General features: G+C 40.3%; 1 protein-coding gene across 3 annotated transcripts in view; it reads right to left on the bottom strand.

Moving 5' to 3' along the window:
* ATG10 (autophagy related 10) overlaps positions 1–16,652 on the bottom strand; it is an 83,476-nt gene that overhangs the window by 564 nt on the left and 66,260 nt on the right. Inside the window, exons 5-8 of one of the 3 annotated variants that reach the window (XR_003400199.1) lie at positions 4,687–4,784; positions 4,313–4,432; positions 3,897–3,922; positions 297–453 (exon numbers count right to left, since the gene is read on the bottom strand). Coding sequence is in view for 2 of the 3 variants with exons in the window: in XM_026866641.1 (XP_026722442.1) it covers positions 3,910–3,922; positions 4,313–4,432; positions 4,687–4,784 (231 nt within the window). In the remaining variant the exon portion in view is untranslated. Of the gene's footprint in view, positions 1–62; positions 454–3,750; positions 3,923–4,312; positions 4,433–4,686; positions 4,785–16,652 lie in introns of those variants that run through there. The other 2 variants (XM_026866641.1, XM_026866640.1) reach the window with 2 other exon arrangements.

Raw genomic sequence — 16,652 nt, 5'->3', positions numbered from 1 at the left:
CAAACTCCGGGGTTGAAATAAGAAAAGATTTAATACAACAGTGTGATAAACAATCTGAACAACAACAGTATCAATAACAACAACAATAAACAGTAGTAACAGTAAACAAGACAAAAGATAAACAGAGAAATGCTGCAAAGGACACAGCCAGCCCGCCGTGTGTGCTTCCCGCGACAAAAGCCCACAGGAAACTGTTCCCGTGCTTCCGTGCCGGACCTGACATCAGCATGGTATGAATAACCCGCCTGGAGATCCCTTCCCACTACTGGGGAAACTTAACCCTATCCTAGCTGAACCAGGACAGTGTTCCACTGTAGCCAGGCAAGGTCTTGTCAGAGAAAGAGCCATGAACAGTCACCTTTCCACACGGCGTTGCTTACCATTCAGGAATGATTCCTCTGTTTGATTTCATCCCTAGGAATGGAAGTCTGCAATAGCTTTACTTCAGCTAACCATTGCAGGAGCTATGGACACACACACGACCAGTATGATGAATCAATGCCCATTTATTGAAGGTAACCAAGCCCTTTTATTGGTTTCTCCTATGCACGTGAACGGTACATGGTGCAATCCTTATGACTGAACAGTTACCTTTGTCCACGCGCTTCAAGTCTTCTCATGATTAGATAATAAGCGTCACACTCAAATGTCTTTCTCCGCCCAACCCATCTCCTGGAGTTGGTTGCTGCGTACTTTGTTCTATGTCCTTGCCGAGGCGTGCACATGTGTAGGATTACTCACATGTCCATTATCTCCCAACATATCCCTCTTTTTGTTTTTGAGCAATCCACATTCTGTGCAGGCTTTTTTTGCAATGATTGTTAATACAACAAACTAAGCATGGCAAAATAATAACAATCATAAGAATTCCAACAATTCCAACAATTCTCCCTTGTAACAACTTCTTCAACTATCCTGTGAACATGGTTAATTTTCTTATGTAACGTTCTTATGGGCCCCTACTGGTTTGGAAGGGATTTCAATAAACACATTCAGAATGTATGAGCATTAATCACTTAGAACCATTGCAAGGCTCAGGGTTGTGAGCTTGACCTTCTTTCCAAGGCCTCCCCAGCAAGATGGAACCCACCGTAAGCCATGATCTGTAAGCAAACCCATATAACCTCTGCCTGTTAACTGTACTTTAACAGGTCCTTCCCATTGCCCAGTATTGAAGTTTTTGAACATAACTAACGGTTGCTGTGTGCCCATAGATTGTTCAGCATCACCCTTTATTGCTAAACTGTGAATCATCATTGGTGGTTTCTGACGTTCTCCTGTAAGCCTCAAAAAATTTAAAACATATAAAACTTTATTTAATCATTCAGCTGGCATCATATCTGACATTCCCCCTTTTTGTTTTTGAAGCATTTGCTTCAGAGTTTGATGAGCTCGTTCGATGATTGCTTGTCCAGTAGGAGAGTGTGGAATTCCTGTGCGGTGTTTAATGCCCCATAAGATACAGAAGTGTTGGAAGCGTCCAGAAATATATGCTGGACCATTGTCTGTTTTGATCTTTCTTGGCACTCCAAGTACAGCAAAAGAACTATATAAGTGTTTTTCAACATGTTTAGCTGTCTCTCCAGCTAGAGCTGTAGCCCAAATAGTCATGGAGAAGGTATCAATAACCATGTGTACATATTTTAACCTACCAAATTCTACTATGTGAGTAACATCCATTTGCCACAATTATAGCACTTCTTCCCTCTTTTTGCTCCCCCCTCTTTATTTTGGAAAAATGCTGCATCCCTCTATTGGTTAATTCAATCATGTCAGCTACAGATGCTCCTTGTGGGAGGGTAACTAACAATAGCTTGGTGGATGGGTTGGCATTCTCAAAGGTCATTAGTTTAAACATGTTTTCCTTCATTTCTACAGTCATGTCATACTGCTGTTCAAGAGAGTCATAGAGGCAATCTACAAATTTAAAATAAGGCTCATTAAGACCTTGTTTTACTGTTACAAATTTATCTTGCCGTTTCCCTTCTGTATCAGGCACAGACATTAGGGCTTGACAAGCTATTGACTGCGATAGTTGCAACACTTCATTAAAGAAATTGACTTGTAGATCTACTGTTGCAAAGGGTCCTGTACCTAACAACATTTGCGTTTGAATGAAACAAAGTGTATTGCCTTGTGGTCACGGCTGAGCTTGCTCATTATTAGCTAATTTAGCCCATGCACTTTCATACAACATTTTTTGAGATGGAGGTAATATAACTGCTGCTATTTGATCAATATCTTTTGGAATTAACAGTGATGATGAAAAAATATAATAATTTGTTAATTGATGATGAAGACCATTTTGCATTACTGAAGCTCTAGCCTTTTCAAGCAATTTCCAATCTAAAGGATCCCATTCATTAGTACCACTAACACTATTAATAGAAACAGGAAACGCTTGTACGCTTTCAGGAATAAAAGACCCCTCCACTATAGCATCTCTAATAATCTCTTTCCATCAGCGTGTGGCCACAGAGGCACTCTGCACCTGTGAAGAAAAAATATGTGAAGTTGTAGGGTGAAACGAAGGAAGCGCAGCCTCCGCCTGTGATGATAGCAAGAATGGATTAGAAGCAGGTACTGGAACCGAATACTCAGGTGGCAGATCAGGAGCAGACAGTTGCAGTTGCGTGCCAGATGAAAAGGTATACGATCTGTGCTCCATCTTCTCCTCCCGTGTTGCAGCCAGTTTTTCAAGCTTGTCTATTAAGTTGCAAGAGTGAAGTTTCTTTGTTTGAAACACCGACTTGTGAGGCGGGGGTTTCTCTCCCTGCGAGGAAGGCACAGGCGGCGATACGTCGGTTCCACCCACGTTCCCATCCGCGCTCTGACCACCGCTGGGCTCTGGTGATGCCCCCGCTCTCCCCTCACTCTCCTCTCGCGCGGCACCAGGCATCTCCCGCTCCCGCCCATGCAGCTCCCAGTCTAACCCCTGTTTCCCACCGCGGCCCCGCCAGTGCAACCAATGAAGCAGATGGGTTTTTCGGCCGACATAACGCGACGGGATCTGCCAGCGGCGCAGGCACCGTGGGCAGTATATCAGAGCCAGAAGCCGCTTCTACAGCTGCAAAGGTGGAAGTACCAGCCACGCGGTCACCAGCCGCGCAGTCATCGCTCAGCTCCTCTATTGTCTTGTGGATCAGCTTCCAGAACACGGGATAGTCGCTCACTTCTTCTGCCGACCTTCCCCCTCACTGATCGCGTCCCAAAGCCTTTTTCCTATGGATTCCCAGGTAGGTATCTCAAATATGAGACCTGCACTGGAGATAAGTCCTCTTTCCCAGTTCCATTTCACCAAGCCTTTCAGGGTGGACTTACCATATTTTATCCCTCTCATGGAGAGGATATCTTGGACTACTTTCACCACTGCTTGCTCGTCCCTGCCGAGAAAAGACCCCATTCCTCCACAGCCGCTGCTTCTTTTCGCAGATCTTCAACCCAAATTACAGCGCGCTGCTTCTCACCTTCAGACCCTGGGGCAGGGTCTGGATCAGTTTCGACCGGCTTTCCACTCTCAACTGCACCTCTGTTGAGTCCTCAGCAAAGACTTGTGCCAATCTTGAGGGTCCCTGTTTGGGCACCAGATGCGGGAGCTGTGGACATGCACACGACCAGTATGATCAAGCACTGCCAATTTACTGAAGGTAAGCAAGCCCTTTTATAGGTTTCTCCTATGCACGTGAACGGTACATGGTGCAATCCTTATGACTGGACAGTTAGCTTTGTCCATGTGCTTTGAGCCTTCTCACGATTGGATAATAAGCGCCACACTCAAATGTCTTTCTCTGCCCAACCCATCTCCTGGAGTTGGTTGCTGAGTTCTTTGTTCTATGTCCTTGCCGAGGCATGCACATGTGTAGGATTGCTCATATGTCCATTATTTCCCAACAAACCATCATCTGTCCTTCAGCTAAGAGGCCTGAAGTGGAGACATCACACAGGAAGAAGAGATGGAATGAAAACCATTGTAGCAGAGTTATGCCAGATCACACCACCAACCATTTGCTGATGGGACTGCCATGAAATGCTCCAACACACCTGAGAAAGACCCCAGGACATCAGGAACCTTCTGACAGTCATGAATGGTGTCAGCAGTGGGACAAGCACACCACTCCCAGCAGAAATTTTCATTGCAAAGTAAGTAAGACAATAAGGCAGCCATGTGAGCCAGCCATCAAAAGGTGAGTCCTAAATGAACTCAACCAAGAGCTCCAAAGGAGAAGATAATGTTTTTGCCAGTCACCCATTGATCTTTTTAACTTCATAGGAGTATGGGAGAAAAAAAAAAGGTGATTTAATTTTCTCTTACCTTTCAACTGTATCAGCATTTGTATTCTGTTTAGGTGCTGCTTTTGCGTAACTCAGGGGCAGATTCAGACCCACAACTGGGCCTACAGTACTAAGCCACAATATAATGTAATTTGTGTGTCTAGGGTAAAAAAAAATTCACCGTAAACGTATTATCCCAGCTTCTTCTGAATTGCAGACACACTTGACAGTCATAAAATAACTATCCCTTCACTTTATCTATACCAGATATATTTTAACTTTCAGCCCTTAGGTGACAATCCAGAACCTTATTCTGTTTGGACCAAGAAAGTTGTTTTGACCATTTCCACTTCCTGGCTGATTTACTTTATCTGCACTGCATAATGCCTTGCAAGGCACAGTAGAGTGTCTCACCTGTTCTGTTTCTGTGAACTGGTCAGTATAGGAGACATGAATTCATTAGTCCGGCAGGGGTGCAGAAAAAAATATGGCTGCCCAAGTAAGGGGTGCTCCTAAGAAGGAATATCAGTTGGTTTATTATGCAAGAAGAAAACAGAAAAGATACTGTATGCATTTGAAGAAGGCAAAACAGGATCCTTGACACAACTCTTCTCATTTCAGAATCTAACCAACATTGCTCTTTTACTGATAGTCATTGACAAATTAATATTTGAGTCCACATTCTCCTATCTTAAAAGGGAAATAAGATCACCAACCAGGTTATGCCACCATTTTTGATAAAATGTAATGGTTTGCAAAAGTAACTCATGTTACTCAATCAGCATTACCCGAATGCAAGTAGGCAAAGCTACTGTATGTAAGTACCTGATCAAAAGTAATACATGACACAAATCCACTGCATTGAAAAGTTTTTTAACAACTTTGACCCCTTATCCTTCCAAAATGGTGCTGGGAAGCAAATTTAATTTGGAGCCTGTGAGGCGGAGCAAGAAGGAAGAAGAGCCCTCAAGGTGGCTTTAACTTCCAGGAGGTGGCTTATTATTTTAGGCTATTCTACAGCAAAATGTCCTAAAACAGTTCTTCGAGAAGCCCAGTCAAAACTATCCTACAGAAAAGAAGAAAATCACTTAGTGACAGTTAAGTCTGCAGACAGACACACTCCCTACAACATGGTAAGACTGTCTGTTCCTCTCCACACTGCACACAGTGCTGCTGAAAACTCAATCCAACGCTCCATAAAGATTTCACATTCATCTCCAGCATGCACTTGAACAGAAAACGTGTTCTGACTTAATCAAGCTTGCACTCAATGCATAACGGTGATCTCATCAGCTCTTACATGGGTGATACCACGAGATCAGCATATCTGACTGTCTCATGCACCATGCCCTAGGGAAGTGATTTTCCTTTAATGCTGCTGAGGTCACTGCTAGTGCTTCTGCACCAAAATAAACAAATCCTACCTCATCCCCATGCACAAGAAGGGACATACAGCACAGCAGGGAATGGCTAGAAAGGGATTCCAGGCAAGGAAGATATCAAATACAAAACAAACACCATGATAGCCTGTTTACAGCTGAGCAGACTGTGCTTGGATGCCGCTAAGCCCAGGACTCCTCCACAGCTGTAAAGCACAGAATGCAATGCAGCGGGGTGGGGAGAGGAAGGCATGGACCACGACCAAGAAAACAGCAGGATCACCGCCTCTGCATGGCATTCCCAGTTCAGCCATGTAAGCCTGATCCACTGCACTATGCTACTCACCAGAGACACGGCAGAGACCAACTATGAGGTTTAACATGACAGGTGTTTTATCCTAGGTAAAGACCCTTTTCCTTAGATGTGCTTCTTGTAATGGCTCTGTTTCCCAGTAGTGAAGAAGCAATACTAAATTGATGCTCTAACACAGATTTCCCTTGTCCAAGCTGAAGCAGTTGTAGCCAGAGTCCCCTAATTCTGTGATAGCATTTTATCTTAGCATGTAGTAAACTGCCTGCACTGAAGAGAAGATGCTTACAAAGTCTTCCTGTTACACAGTGAAAACTTTCTCCAACCCCTTGCCGAGAAACAAAAAACAAATCCTAGCCTGTCATGTTCAGCAAATAGGACATGTTCTATATTATTAAATATTGAACAGGGTCTCTTACAGCTGAAGGACACTTGGTTCTTATGCTGAAAATGTACTCATGAGGATCAATCATTTTATGACATTGCAGTTGCAAACAGATAACTTGCACAAGAATGCTACCATCTGCTGTTGGTAAAAGTGAACTGATGTTCTTTTCTGTGGAGAAAAAGTGGCAGTTTGTATTAAAACTCCTTTCTAACTATCTGCTAGTTTAAATCAGCTTAGGTCTCCAAATAATTCCAGAAAATACATAGATTATGCCAATGGTGTTCCTCAAAGATAACAACAACAAAAAAAGAGAGTTAACAATATTTACAAACCCATTAAGCAAAAGGAAAAAAAAAAAAAAAGGAGACTAGGCAGCAATTTTACCCAACTTCCTTACACAGAAAGAGCATAAAGAGGTAGCACACACTCCCCAAAAGAGCAGCAAAAATAATCTGGGCTTTAAGTGATTTAGCACTCTGAACAAGGCATAAAAATAATTCCGAAAGCTGAATATTAAGCTTGAAGTAATTCCCAGTCATTCTGTCACCTGGTATTTGATTCTATCCTGCACTTCTTGCTTCAGGAAACCACCAGTGAGAGACAAATGGAGGCCAGATTTTATTTTTTTTAATAGTTCACTAACTTTACATTGTATGTCCTTCTTTTAGTCCTTCCTCTGCTTACGTGACAGAGTGACACTGAAAAAAATTCCCAAACTCTAACAATTAGGTGTCCTTATGAAAAAGCAATGTGCATTGCTACTCAGCTTTTCAAAAGGGTAACATCCTTGGTCCCACCATCGTTGGCATCAATATCTGTAACTTAGGAGCATGTGATAGAGGTGAAATTTGTTCACACTCCAAATTCCCTGCAATCTCTCCTCCATTCTTTTTGGACAGGTGGAAAGGCTCTTTCTTCCCCTCCAGATCCAACAGATGTAAAGGGAGAGGTTTTTGCTACAGGACCCAGCCATCAGCTCCTGGGTTGATATGAAGGCTCTGAGAACACTTGGTCTTAGTGAAACCTTCTTCCTAACTTGTCTCCTTTTTGTCGAATTATCAAGGGTTGCTTCCTACACATCCTGAAGTAATGGGTGTGCCAGGGTGGTGTAAATATCACAATACACAGAATTTTGAATGGCAACAATTAAATAATCCAGGGTTTAGTTTAACTCATGCTGTGTCCTGGCCGGGCTTTGAGAACGGCATGTGCACTAAAGCTGCATGTCTGCACATTCAGAAAGATCTGCTTTGGTTTCCATTTATCGCAGTATTTTTGAAAACTGAACACTGTCAATTATTTGTTTACTTCTAATCCAGGAAACTTAAATTCATTATGACACAGATCCTTCAGCACTGAAAGTCCACATGTGTGATCTCATGCAAAACGGCTGTGTCCAAAGTCAGACTTTTGCAATAAGCTTGCTGCATGTGCCTTTCTTTCTCTAAACAAAAAGCATGAAAGTGCAAGAATGCCATGCTGTTTATTCAAAACCTGAAAGACAGGGATATCTCACACATGGATAGGAAAACCAAAAAAGCGCAAGAGATTAAAAGAAATCCTGAGCCAAGACCCATTAAGCAGCAGCCTCTAAAAAGCAAAAAGGCTGAGGCAGGACTGTTGAGCGTCAGGGAAAACACCCTGAGAGCATCAGATCTGATTCAGTCAAATCCTAAATGCCAAATCCTGTATATAATGGCATCCCCACAAGGCTTTAATGTATAGTGAAGGTTAGATCACTGACACAGCAGCTCTGAGGAGGAAGTACCAGACAGCTGCCAATAAAAATGCAAGAGTTATCAAAGTCCGGAATGATTTCAGAATTGGTAATGGGCTACACAGCCTTTACATTGCCAGGTCACAGTTCAGATTAGGCCTGGGCTGGAGGTAGCTAGAACTCAGTACTGCACAAGAGCTGTATATGCAAATGTCAGGTTTCACACGAAGTACCACTAATTAGTGCCCTTGCTGGTAGTCACTGCAGATGAGTCCAGAACTGAAGATGGTGGTTTATCTTGTCACCATAGGGAGCAGTCCCTGTAGGTCAGCTCTGAAGTCAGGAAAAGCAGGGAACTCGCACTTCTGTTGCTCATGGCATGCCCTAAGAGAGGGCTGTGCATCCATAGTATGACAAATCCCAAGTCCTTCTCAAACACTATCAAAAATGTGAGAATGAGTGAAAGTTTGTGCTGCATCAGCTTCATGAGCATATTTACTACCTGCTGCAGCCATCTGGTGGAATGATATTCCACATGCAGTGAAATGTATCCTGAGTAAAATATTAGGGCAGCAATACTAGCCATCAGCCAGCCTGATCCATAAACCCGTTAGATAAAAAATCTAAAGTCCTATTGGACTATGGCAATCCCCACCACCACTTTAAATAGTATAAAAGAGTCTTCCCACTCTTAGTTCACAAATAATCTTCTCCAAACTGGTCATGTGGAAATGCAGTTTAGACAGTAATGTGGGAGAGTTTCGAATCAATTCTCACAATTACTCACTGGCATTGTGCAGCAAGAACCCATTTGCTGGTTGTCCAGAACTCTTCTGGACAGTAGTACACTGACACACAGTTTATTTGAAAGCAACAGCATTATTTTCTTGTACCTGTCTATGAGGCTGATTCATAACACTGTCTGTTCAGCACCGTATGCTGGAGTCCGTCATACATCTGCATATCCCTCAAAGTCTGACCCAACTTTCATAGAAAATAAAATTTTTACAGGCAGCAACTAGCTCCATTGAATTTGAAAGCTCAAAATGTTGCTTCATTTATTTTCTGCAGAAGGACCTCTTTACTAGGAGGCTTCAAGAAAGATTTGTAAGGATGTTCTGTACTCATTTCTGTAGTCATTACCTCAACTCCTGCCACACAAAACCATGCAAGAGAGAGATGGATGAAAGGTGGGAAATGTTTCATTAGGTAGTTTGAAAATTAATGTAGTTTTGTTTAGGAATGCTACACAAGATTGAATGTGACTGAGTGCTGGAAGCACAACAGCCTACGATTCATTAGCTGTGCAGCCATAACCACTTGTGCACTGGTGCTGAGCTGCCTCAGTTGTGAGCTTAAACCGGTGACCTTAAACCCCTTCCACTGATGTTTAAGTTAGATAGTGTGTCTGAGTCCTCAGCAGCAACAACAAAAAATGAATGCGACAGGCTCCCAGAAAACTGGAAAACATTTCAGTTGAGCAGCAGCTTTTCCTGTGTGGCATAAGGAGGCCTCTTCCCATAATGTCCATCAGAAACTGAAGGCTTGATCAACCATCTTTCGCCTGTCCTGTCAGCACTGACTAATGAAACTAGACCATCCCTCACAGGGTCATCAAGAATTACAATGTGAAAAACTAACTTCATCCCCTCTCCTGTGCAGCGCCTACAGCACAGTGAAACGTTAAGACATGAATCTGGACAGTGGCAAAGACTGGGTAGTGCCTAAGTACAAGTTTAAGTCTAAAACTTCCATCAGATTGCATTTAACATTTAACAAGCTGTCAGATGTCCATTTAACAAGCACTGCATATAGGAAATACAATCCATGTCAGGTTTAAACTAAAAATAAACATTACTTCAGGTAACGGGTAATTGCCTGTAGGTATCTGTACTATGCTCTGCTCTTCTGTTCCCCAGCCAGCAGGTATTTTGTTGTCAGTACATCTCTTGTAACAGCAGCATTTATTTTCTCTGCCATAACTGGAGCTCTTCCAGTAGCAATGGCTTCTATTTTCTCCATTGCTACATTAAACTGCCTTCAAGCATCCATCATAACATTTATGGTCTCTCCATTTATGATAGTGCAAGGGATTTGTGCCCGAAACTGCCTTTTCCCCAATCCAGTTTGCATGCTGTTGCTTTGCAAAAACAAATTAATGGAGGGGTGTCAAAACTTTTATGCACAAATACCACAGCCAGGACCAATTCTTCTCAGACATTTTCCCATCAGTGTTCACAAACCCATTCATTAGGTCAGAAAAAGAAGGCAGGATTAATAAAACATGTCCCCCATAATCTCTTCCACTTAGGGAAATAGTGATGCTATGAATAAAGAAGTTACACGCTCTTCCATTTTCACCAATTTTTGACCATGCTTACTGAAACAAATGCCTGTTTTTCAGTGAAAATCCTTTACTCAAGATTATGATACTATAGGTACTTTATCTTCTTGAATTCACAGACTATCTTATTTTCATTCCTTATTTTTATATACATCAATAATAACTTATGTGTTAACAAAATCTAACGCTACTCATTCAGAAAGAAAGTAATAAAATTTTGCTCTTCAGATTGACTGTGTCCCATGATCGGAATAGTGGAACTTAAACCGTGTTGAGCTTGAGGTCAAAGGGACTACTTTATGCTTAAATTACACATTTGCTCAGGGTCAGGTGTAAAAATTGAGGAACCTTTGTATGAATGAAGGCTAGGGACACTTTAAGCCTGAGCACTGAAGCCAGATGAAGATATGCATGTTGTGTTTATAAGGGCCAGTAATGGCGCTTGCAAAGGCAACAGGACAGCAACAACTGTCACAAGAAAAATGTTCCAAACTTCTCTCTCTTCTCTTCTCCTCACAGAGTATTTTCCTCTAATAATGGAATTACTACAACAGCAACTCTATTACCGTGGAACCACTATGTTGCAGGTGCAGTGTTAAGAGGAACTGTAGCTACACAGGGAACTTTTATCATCCTGATAGAAGGTATAGATCATAGCAATAAAGCTGTTGTTAGGATACTAATTGTATAGGGCTTCTCCATCCTACTGACATAGGTCATAACATTTCAATTAATGCAGCCATTTCATTAAAATAATGTTTTAATAATAAGATTGGTATTGGTTACAGAGAAATTATAATTAACAAAAAATCCAGAGATGGCAAAATGGCTGCTGAAAGAAATGTTCTTGCTGTAATAGCCATCAACTCCAAAAAGCCTAAAAAAAAATTCATCAACTCAAAAAAAGCCATTTATCCTAGTGGGCATGTGATACAGTTTATTATCTGGGACAGATAACATATTTATAGTCACCTTGATTTCAATTTACAAGCAGAAGCCAAGTCATCCTACTGATATAACTGAGGAAAGTTTCTATAACTTTGCCATAAAATCCAGAGAAGCACTCCCACTGCTAAGACCATTGAAGATGAAAAAAACAACTTCTGTCCATAACGGGTGCTGAAGAATGACTATGAAAGTACAGCTACCGCTGTTCTCCTTCATTTTCTTAGACAATCAAAATAAATCTGCAACGGTACTGAGCAAGGGAAAACTTGAAGGGACCCTGATGAGACAAAGAACTGCAAACTAGACCAAAAAAGAAAATTTCTGTCATTACTGAACCTCTTTTTGGAAGAGAAGGCTGCAGAGAGATTTTGATTTATGCTCAAGTTCTTCTTTGCAGACAAGCAGTTGCAATTGCCCTTATGATTTAATGTATCTGCTCCCTGTGTATTTCGAAAGACATGCCAACTAACTTTAGTGAAAAGTTTTTATTAATACTTTCACTACTACTAACCCCACACAGCCAGCTAAGCTATATCCTATACTCTTTCATCAAATATGAAGTCAGCTGAAGAGGCAATTAATCAAATGGCCAAGTTTTTCTGAGAAAAATGGAGTTGCTTTGGCAGATCCTACAACACAAACTCTGTGAGGACACTTAACGCAGTCAGAATTTCTTTAAAATGAACGACACCTACCACTTTGTACCTGCTGTTTCAAACCCACCATGGCCAAGAAGGTGGAAAAGCAGGTTCTGAAGAAACAAAAACTTCATGGCATAAACTGCCCTTTTTGTAAAGAACATCATAAAACCCTGCTAATGTCATTAAGCCTGGCTGATCACAGCCTGAATGCCACCTCTTTACTACAGCTGGCAATAAAACTGTCTTTTCCTTCGGACTGAGCTCTGGCCCCTATGCTCCATGCACACATCACTTCTACATTGCTAACTTATTGCTACTTATATTGACAGCTGCAGCTTCTGCTGAATGTGACAGCTAAATATGTCTACAGTTTGATGCCACAAAAACATCAATCTTGCTCTTCCATTTTTAAAGCTATCAGAACTATCAGGGTGCATCCAAAACAGGAACAATATCCACAATCTTTGAAGACAGCTTTACTTCTCTTGTATAATGCACAGTGCAAGTTAGAAAGTCACAGACAAAGCCAGTTTGCCAGAAGTAAAGAGTGTTCAAGGGTGGCAGATGGAAATGGGTTTAAATCAGAAGTTTTACTTTAGTTTACATCTTTAGGCCCTTCCTCTTTTAGGTGTATTCAAAAGATAAATATATTCCCCATATAATGATTTCTATAACTATGACAATGATAACAACAGAGAACACTACCATAAGATGTGATGTGCATATGCACTTTTTGTGCAAACTTATTATTGTTATACTTGATACTACAGAAGTCAAAATATAATAACAAAATGACCAAGACCTATTTCATATTTCATTCCCAAAATCTGCCTAATTTTAGAATATTTACAGTTTTGAGGGGGTGGTGATCCTTTTTTACAATTTATAACTCTTTTTTTTAAGCTGTTAATAGCTAATACAGGAACATTAATCAAGAATAGCCAACACTGCTGATATATATTTATATAGTTACTTATTGTTATATTGTCAGATTTTTGTTTTGTTATTTTTTATTGTTATATATTTTTTAAAAAATTATATACATATATAAATAATTGAATTGAATTATTAATTTCAAGAACCAGAAGAATCAAAGCACTAGGTGACGCTCAGACAAAACTGTGTTTTTAAAGCTTAAACTCTCACAAGCATGTAGTTGCATTTAGGATTCTTTAAGAAAACTTTATAGTTAAAAATTGGCAGGTCCATAGTTATATTGTCAAGAAATGGCATCCTAGCCATTTTCCTAAGAAAATAAACAGATGATTCTTCTTCCATGCTTGCCAAAATAAGATTAATTCAGTTGTCACCATTTTAGTTATGTAGCATATAGTCTTAATTAATTACTATTTAAAATCTGTTCTTAAGTTAAGAGATTCATCTAAGGTGCAAAACTGAACGATCCAACAAGCTGTGTAAGTATGGAAAAGATACTGGAGACAGATTTCCTACCCTGATTAAAAAATGGTAAATTAAGAAAAAAAAAAAATCAATACTGACATTTGACAAATGTGCCCTGAAAGGGTTCATTTTATAATCACAGGAATTCCTGGACAAAAAGATACTGGGAAGAGAGATTTCATAAGACTTCTGTGTTTGAAATACTGTAACCAGCAAATGGGATGGCATATATTCCTATCTCCTCTTTACAGTTTATCAAAAAGGCAGTATGACTGATAGCTATAACAGTCAGAAGACACACAATTACAACAAGGTAATGAATGGAAAGCAAATTTCTGCTGCAGCAGAGCAACAGAACACTAATTTAACTATATCAAATATAAGGAGGCAATGACATGTCCACACAAGTGTGATTCAACCTTCATTTTGAGTTCAGGTCAAAGGAAGACTTTCTTTGTTCCTCATCTCTCCCTGTAGAGGCAGATGTCTGTGCTCTCCTCCTCCAGTCAAAGCATCTTATATTACCTATCATTTGAAATAACATTTGTTGGACTAAGTACTCTGAATCACTGTTGAAACTGATTATCCAGTGTTCCTGCACTGACAGACACAGTTGGACTGTCAATGTTCACAGTAATTCTCCTAAAGATAGACTCAATATAATGCTACAAACTCCATACTACCTAAAAGTCAATTCTGTCACAAGTTTGTCCAAGGTACTTACAGATCTGTATAGGCAGCATGTAGAGTTAGAGGTCTGAACAGGGATTAGCAGCCACCAGAAGAGTGACTGCTGGCCTGACAAAGGTGGGCAACAGAAAACACCAAAAGGACATTGAAACTGTCTCCTGCAAGGCTGAAGTGCCCGCCTCATGACTTCAGCTGAACACTTCGATGAAACTGGTATTCAGAGTTTAGAAAATACTTTGATCACATCAGTGTCTCCGTCAACACTGGACTGAAACACCAAGTTCTATTCTGAGAGCACAGAAGAGTTACAAGCTTATGGAAGCTGGAACCCACCATTTCTATAGGAGCCATAGTTCCCACTCTGCAGGGGGATTTTGGGTGGCCTCTCTCCTTATTCTTGAATCAGGCTGCTATGCAGTCAGAAATACAATATAAAAAAAGAGAAGCCAAAAAGGGACTCCAGTTGACTTTCAAATTCAAGAGCTCTCAGCTAGTTTTGTGAGCCTTGGAGACTGTATACAGCTTCACATACAAGTCTGATTATATGGAGTAAATTAACCTCCTTGGATGAGTTCACTTTCTTTTCTGAACAGCTGACTTGAAAACGTAAGAACTGCCTGACTGGATTGGACCAGTGGTCCACCTAGCAATGCACCCTGTCTCCAACAGCGGCAGTTGGAAAGGCTATTTTAGGAGAACACGAGTCTGGCCTCTTTCTGTGGTTCACTCCCCTTGTACTGTTCCAGCACGTCTGCTGTATTAAGGATGATGGAGGGCACATTCCTGCCTGGTACATCCATTTATGGACAAGTGGTCTCATGAATTTGTCTAAATGCTTTTGAACTGCTGATACCATCTGCTTCCACAACTTGAGAGCACAGGTGCTTAAGTACAAATTGCTTACTGTTAACGTGGATACCTAACTTCCACTTAAATGGCAATTACAATGCTTTTTTATGAAAATTAAAAAAACAAAACAAAACAAAACAAAACAAAAGCCAAAGGGCTTGACCAAAACCTTTGCTACAGAGAAAACAAAAAGGGAAATTGTTAATAAGTTTTCAGTGCCTTGTGACCATGTCAATTGCCTTTTAGACAGAGCTAAATGTGTCATATGATATCCACTTCTTTCATATCGTACAATCAATGTTGTTGTGTATTTCATAATTTTTCACAAAAACATTCAGTAAGGGGGAATGTTCAGTAACCAGCTTCATTGTGGTAGGATTGTTAGAGGTCATGGCAGGGGAAAGGCAGAAGAGCAACCCACCTCAGCCTACAAGGAGAAATGACAAACCAGGGCAGGAACATATTATCATTTCTTCCGCAAAATCTCTGCTTGGGAAGCTCTGTGGAAGCAAAGCCACTGCTAGATAAATAATCAAGAGAATCAATACTATTACATTGCAATTCATTCAATTAATTACGTATCTGTGTGAAAATTATAATTGGATCTTCCTTTCAGAATAATGATCAACTCAAGTAACAGTAGTACCAGGACTTAAAAGTCTATCCTAAATAGTGCCCCAGAATATGACAAGGATCCTCCTACTGCTTTTTATCTCTCCATGTAAATTATCCATTAAACCTGCGTATTTATTCTACATCATTCAGTATTAGACCACTATGTGGTTTTTTTCCTCCTATGAAATTAGTTGGATTGGGTTTATGTCCAAAAAATCTTACTGGAAAAAGCAAGATTAAACTGTAGGGCAGCTATACGTTATTACTTAATGCTTAGTTTTAAAGTAAAACCTACTCACTAGCTTGTACAGCACTACCACTTGGTTTAAACCACACAAGTTGAATACACCACAGAAAATTTTAGCTGGAAATAAATACCCACCCAGCTTTCCCATTCTTAGATTTTTCCCTGCGTAACAGCTTTCCAATATATACTAGTAAGACTCCTTTTCCTCAGGAAGTTGTACTAATAATTTTCCAAAAATATTAGCAGGGGATCCATAGCAACTGTTGATATGACTCAAAATGATTTAAGAGTGATCTTAGCAACCTTCTGTTAAGATATACTGTATACAGCCTCCCCCACTTAGCAAAATCCCACAATATGGCAAGAAAGATTTGTATGTCTAAGAATAGCTACCTACACACATTTTTCAAGATGACTGAGCCATAATGATTTAAATCCTCCCTACCACAGTTTCAGCAAGATGTGCCTCTACAACACTATATCAATGTGTTCTGTTCAGAGTTTTGAATCCTTCTCCCTTTTTAAATCACACCATTAACATCCCTGACATTTTAGAAATAATGTTTATTGATTTTTCTGTTAACACTGCTATAAATTAAGTGATGTAATGGACAGGATTATTGAAGTACTATAAAGAATACATCTTCCAGATTCTTAACTACATATTGAAATAGAGCAGACTCTGGATTAATATAGAAATAGTGCAGTTCTGTGCTGTTATTTAGGTAGTTTAGGTTTGCTTGACTACTTTTTGTATGACAGAATGGACATATAACAGAGATTATATTACAACTACCTGCTAAGTATCAAATGACAGAAGAAAAACACCTCGTTCAGATGAAATTGAGTAA

The sequence above is a fragment of the Athene cunicularia genome, assembly GCF_003259725.1.
Source record: "Athene cunicularia isolate RWA chromosome Z unlocalized genomic scaffold, athCun1 chrZ_part3, whole genome shotgun sequence".
NCBI classification, from domain to species: Eukaryota; Metazoa; Chordata; class Aves; order Strigiformes; family Strigidae; genus Athene; species Athene cunicularia.
Note: the sequence above shows the minus strand (reverse complement) of the source record. Positions and strands in the feature narration are given on the sequence as shown.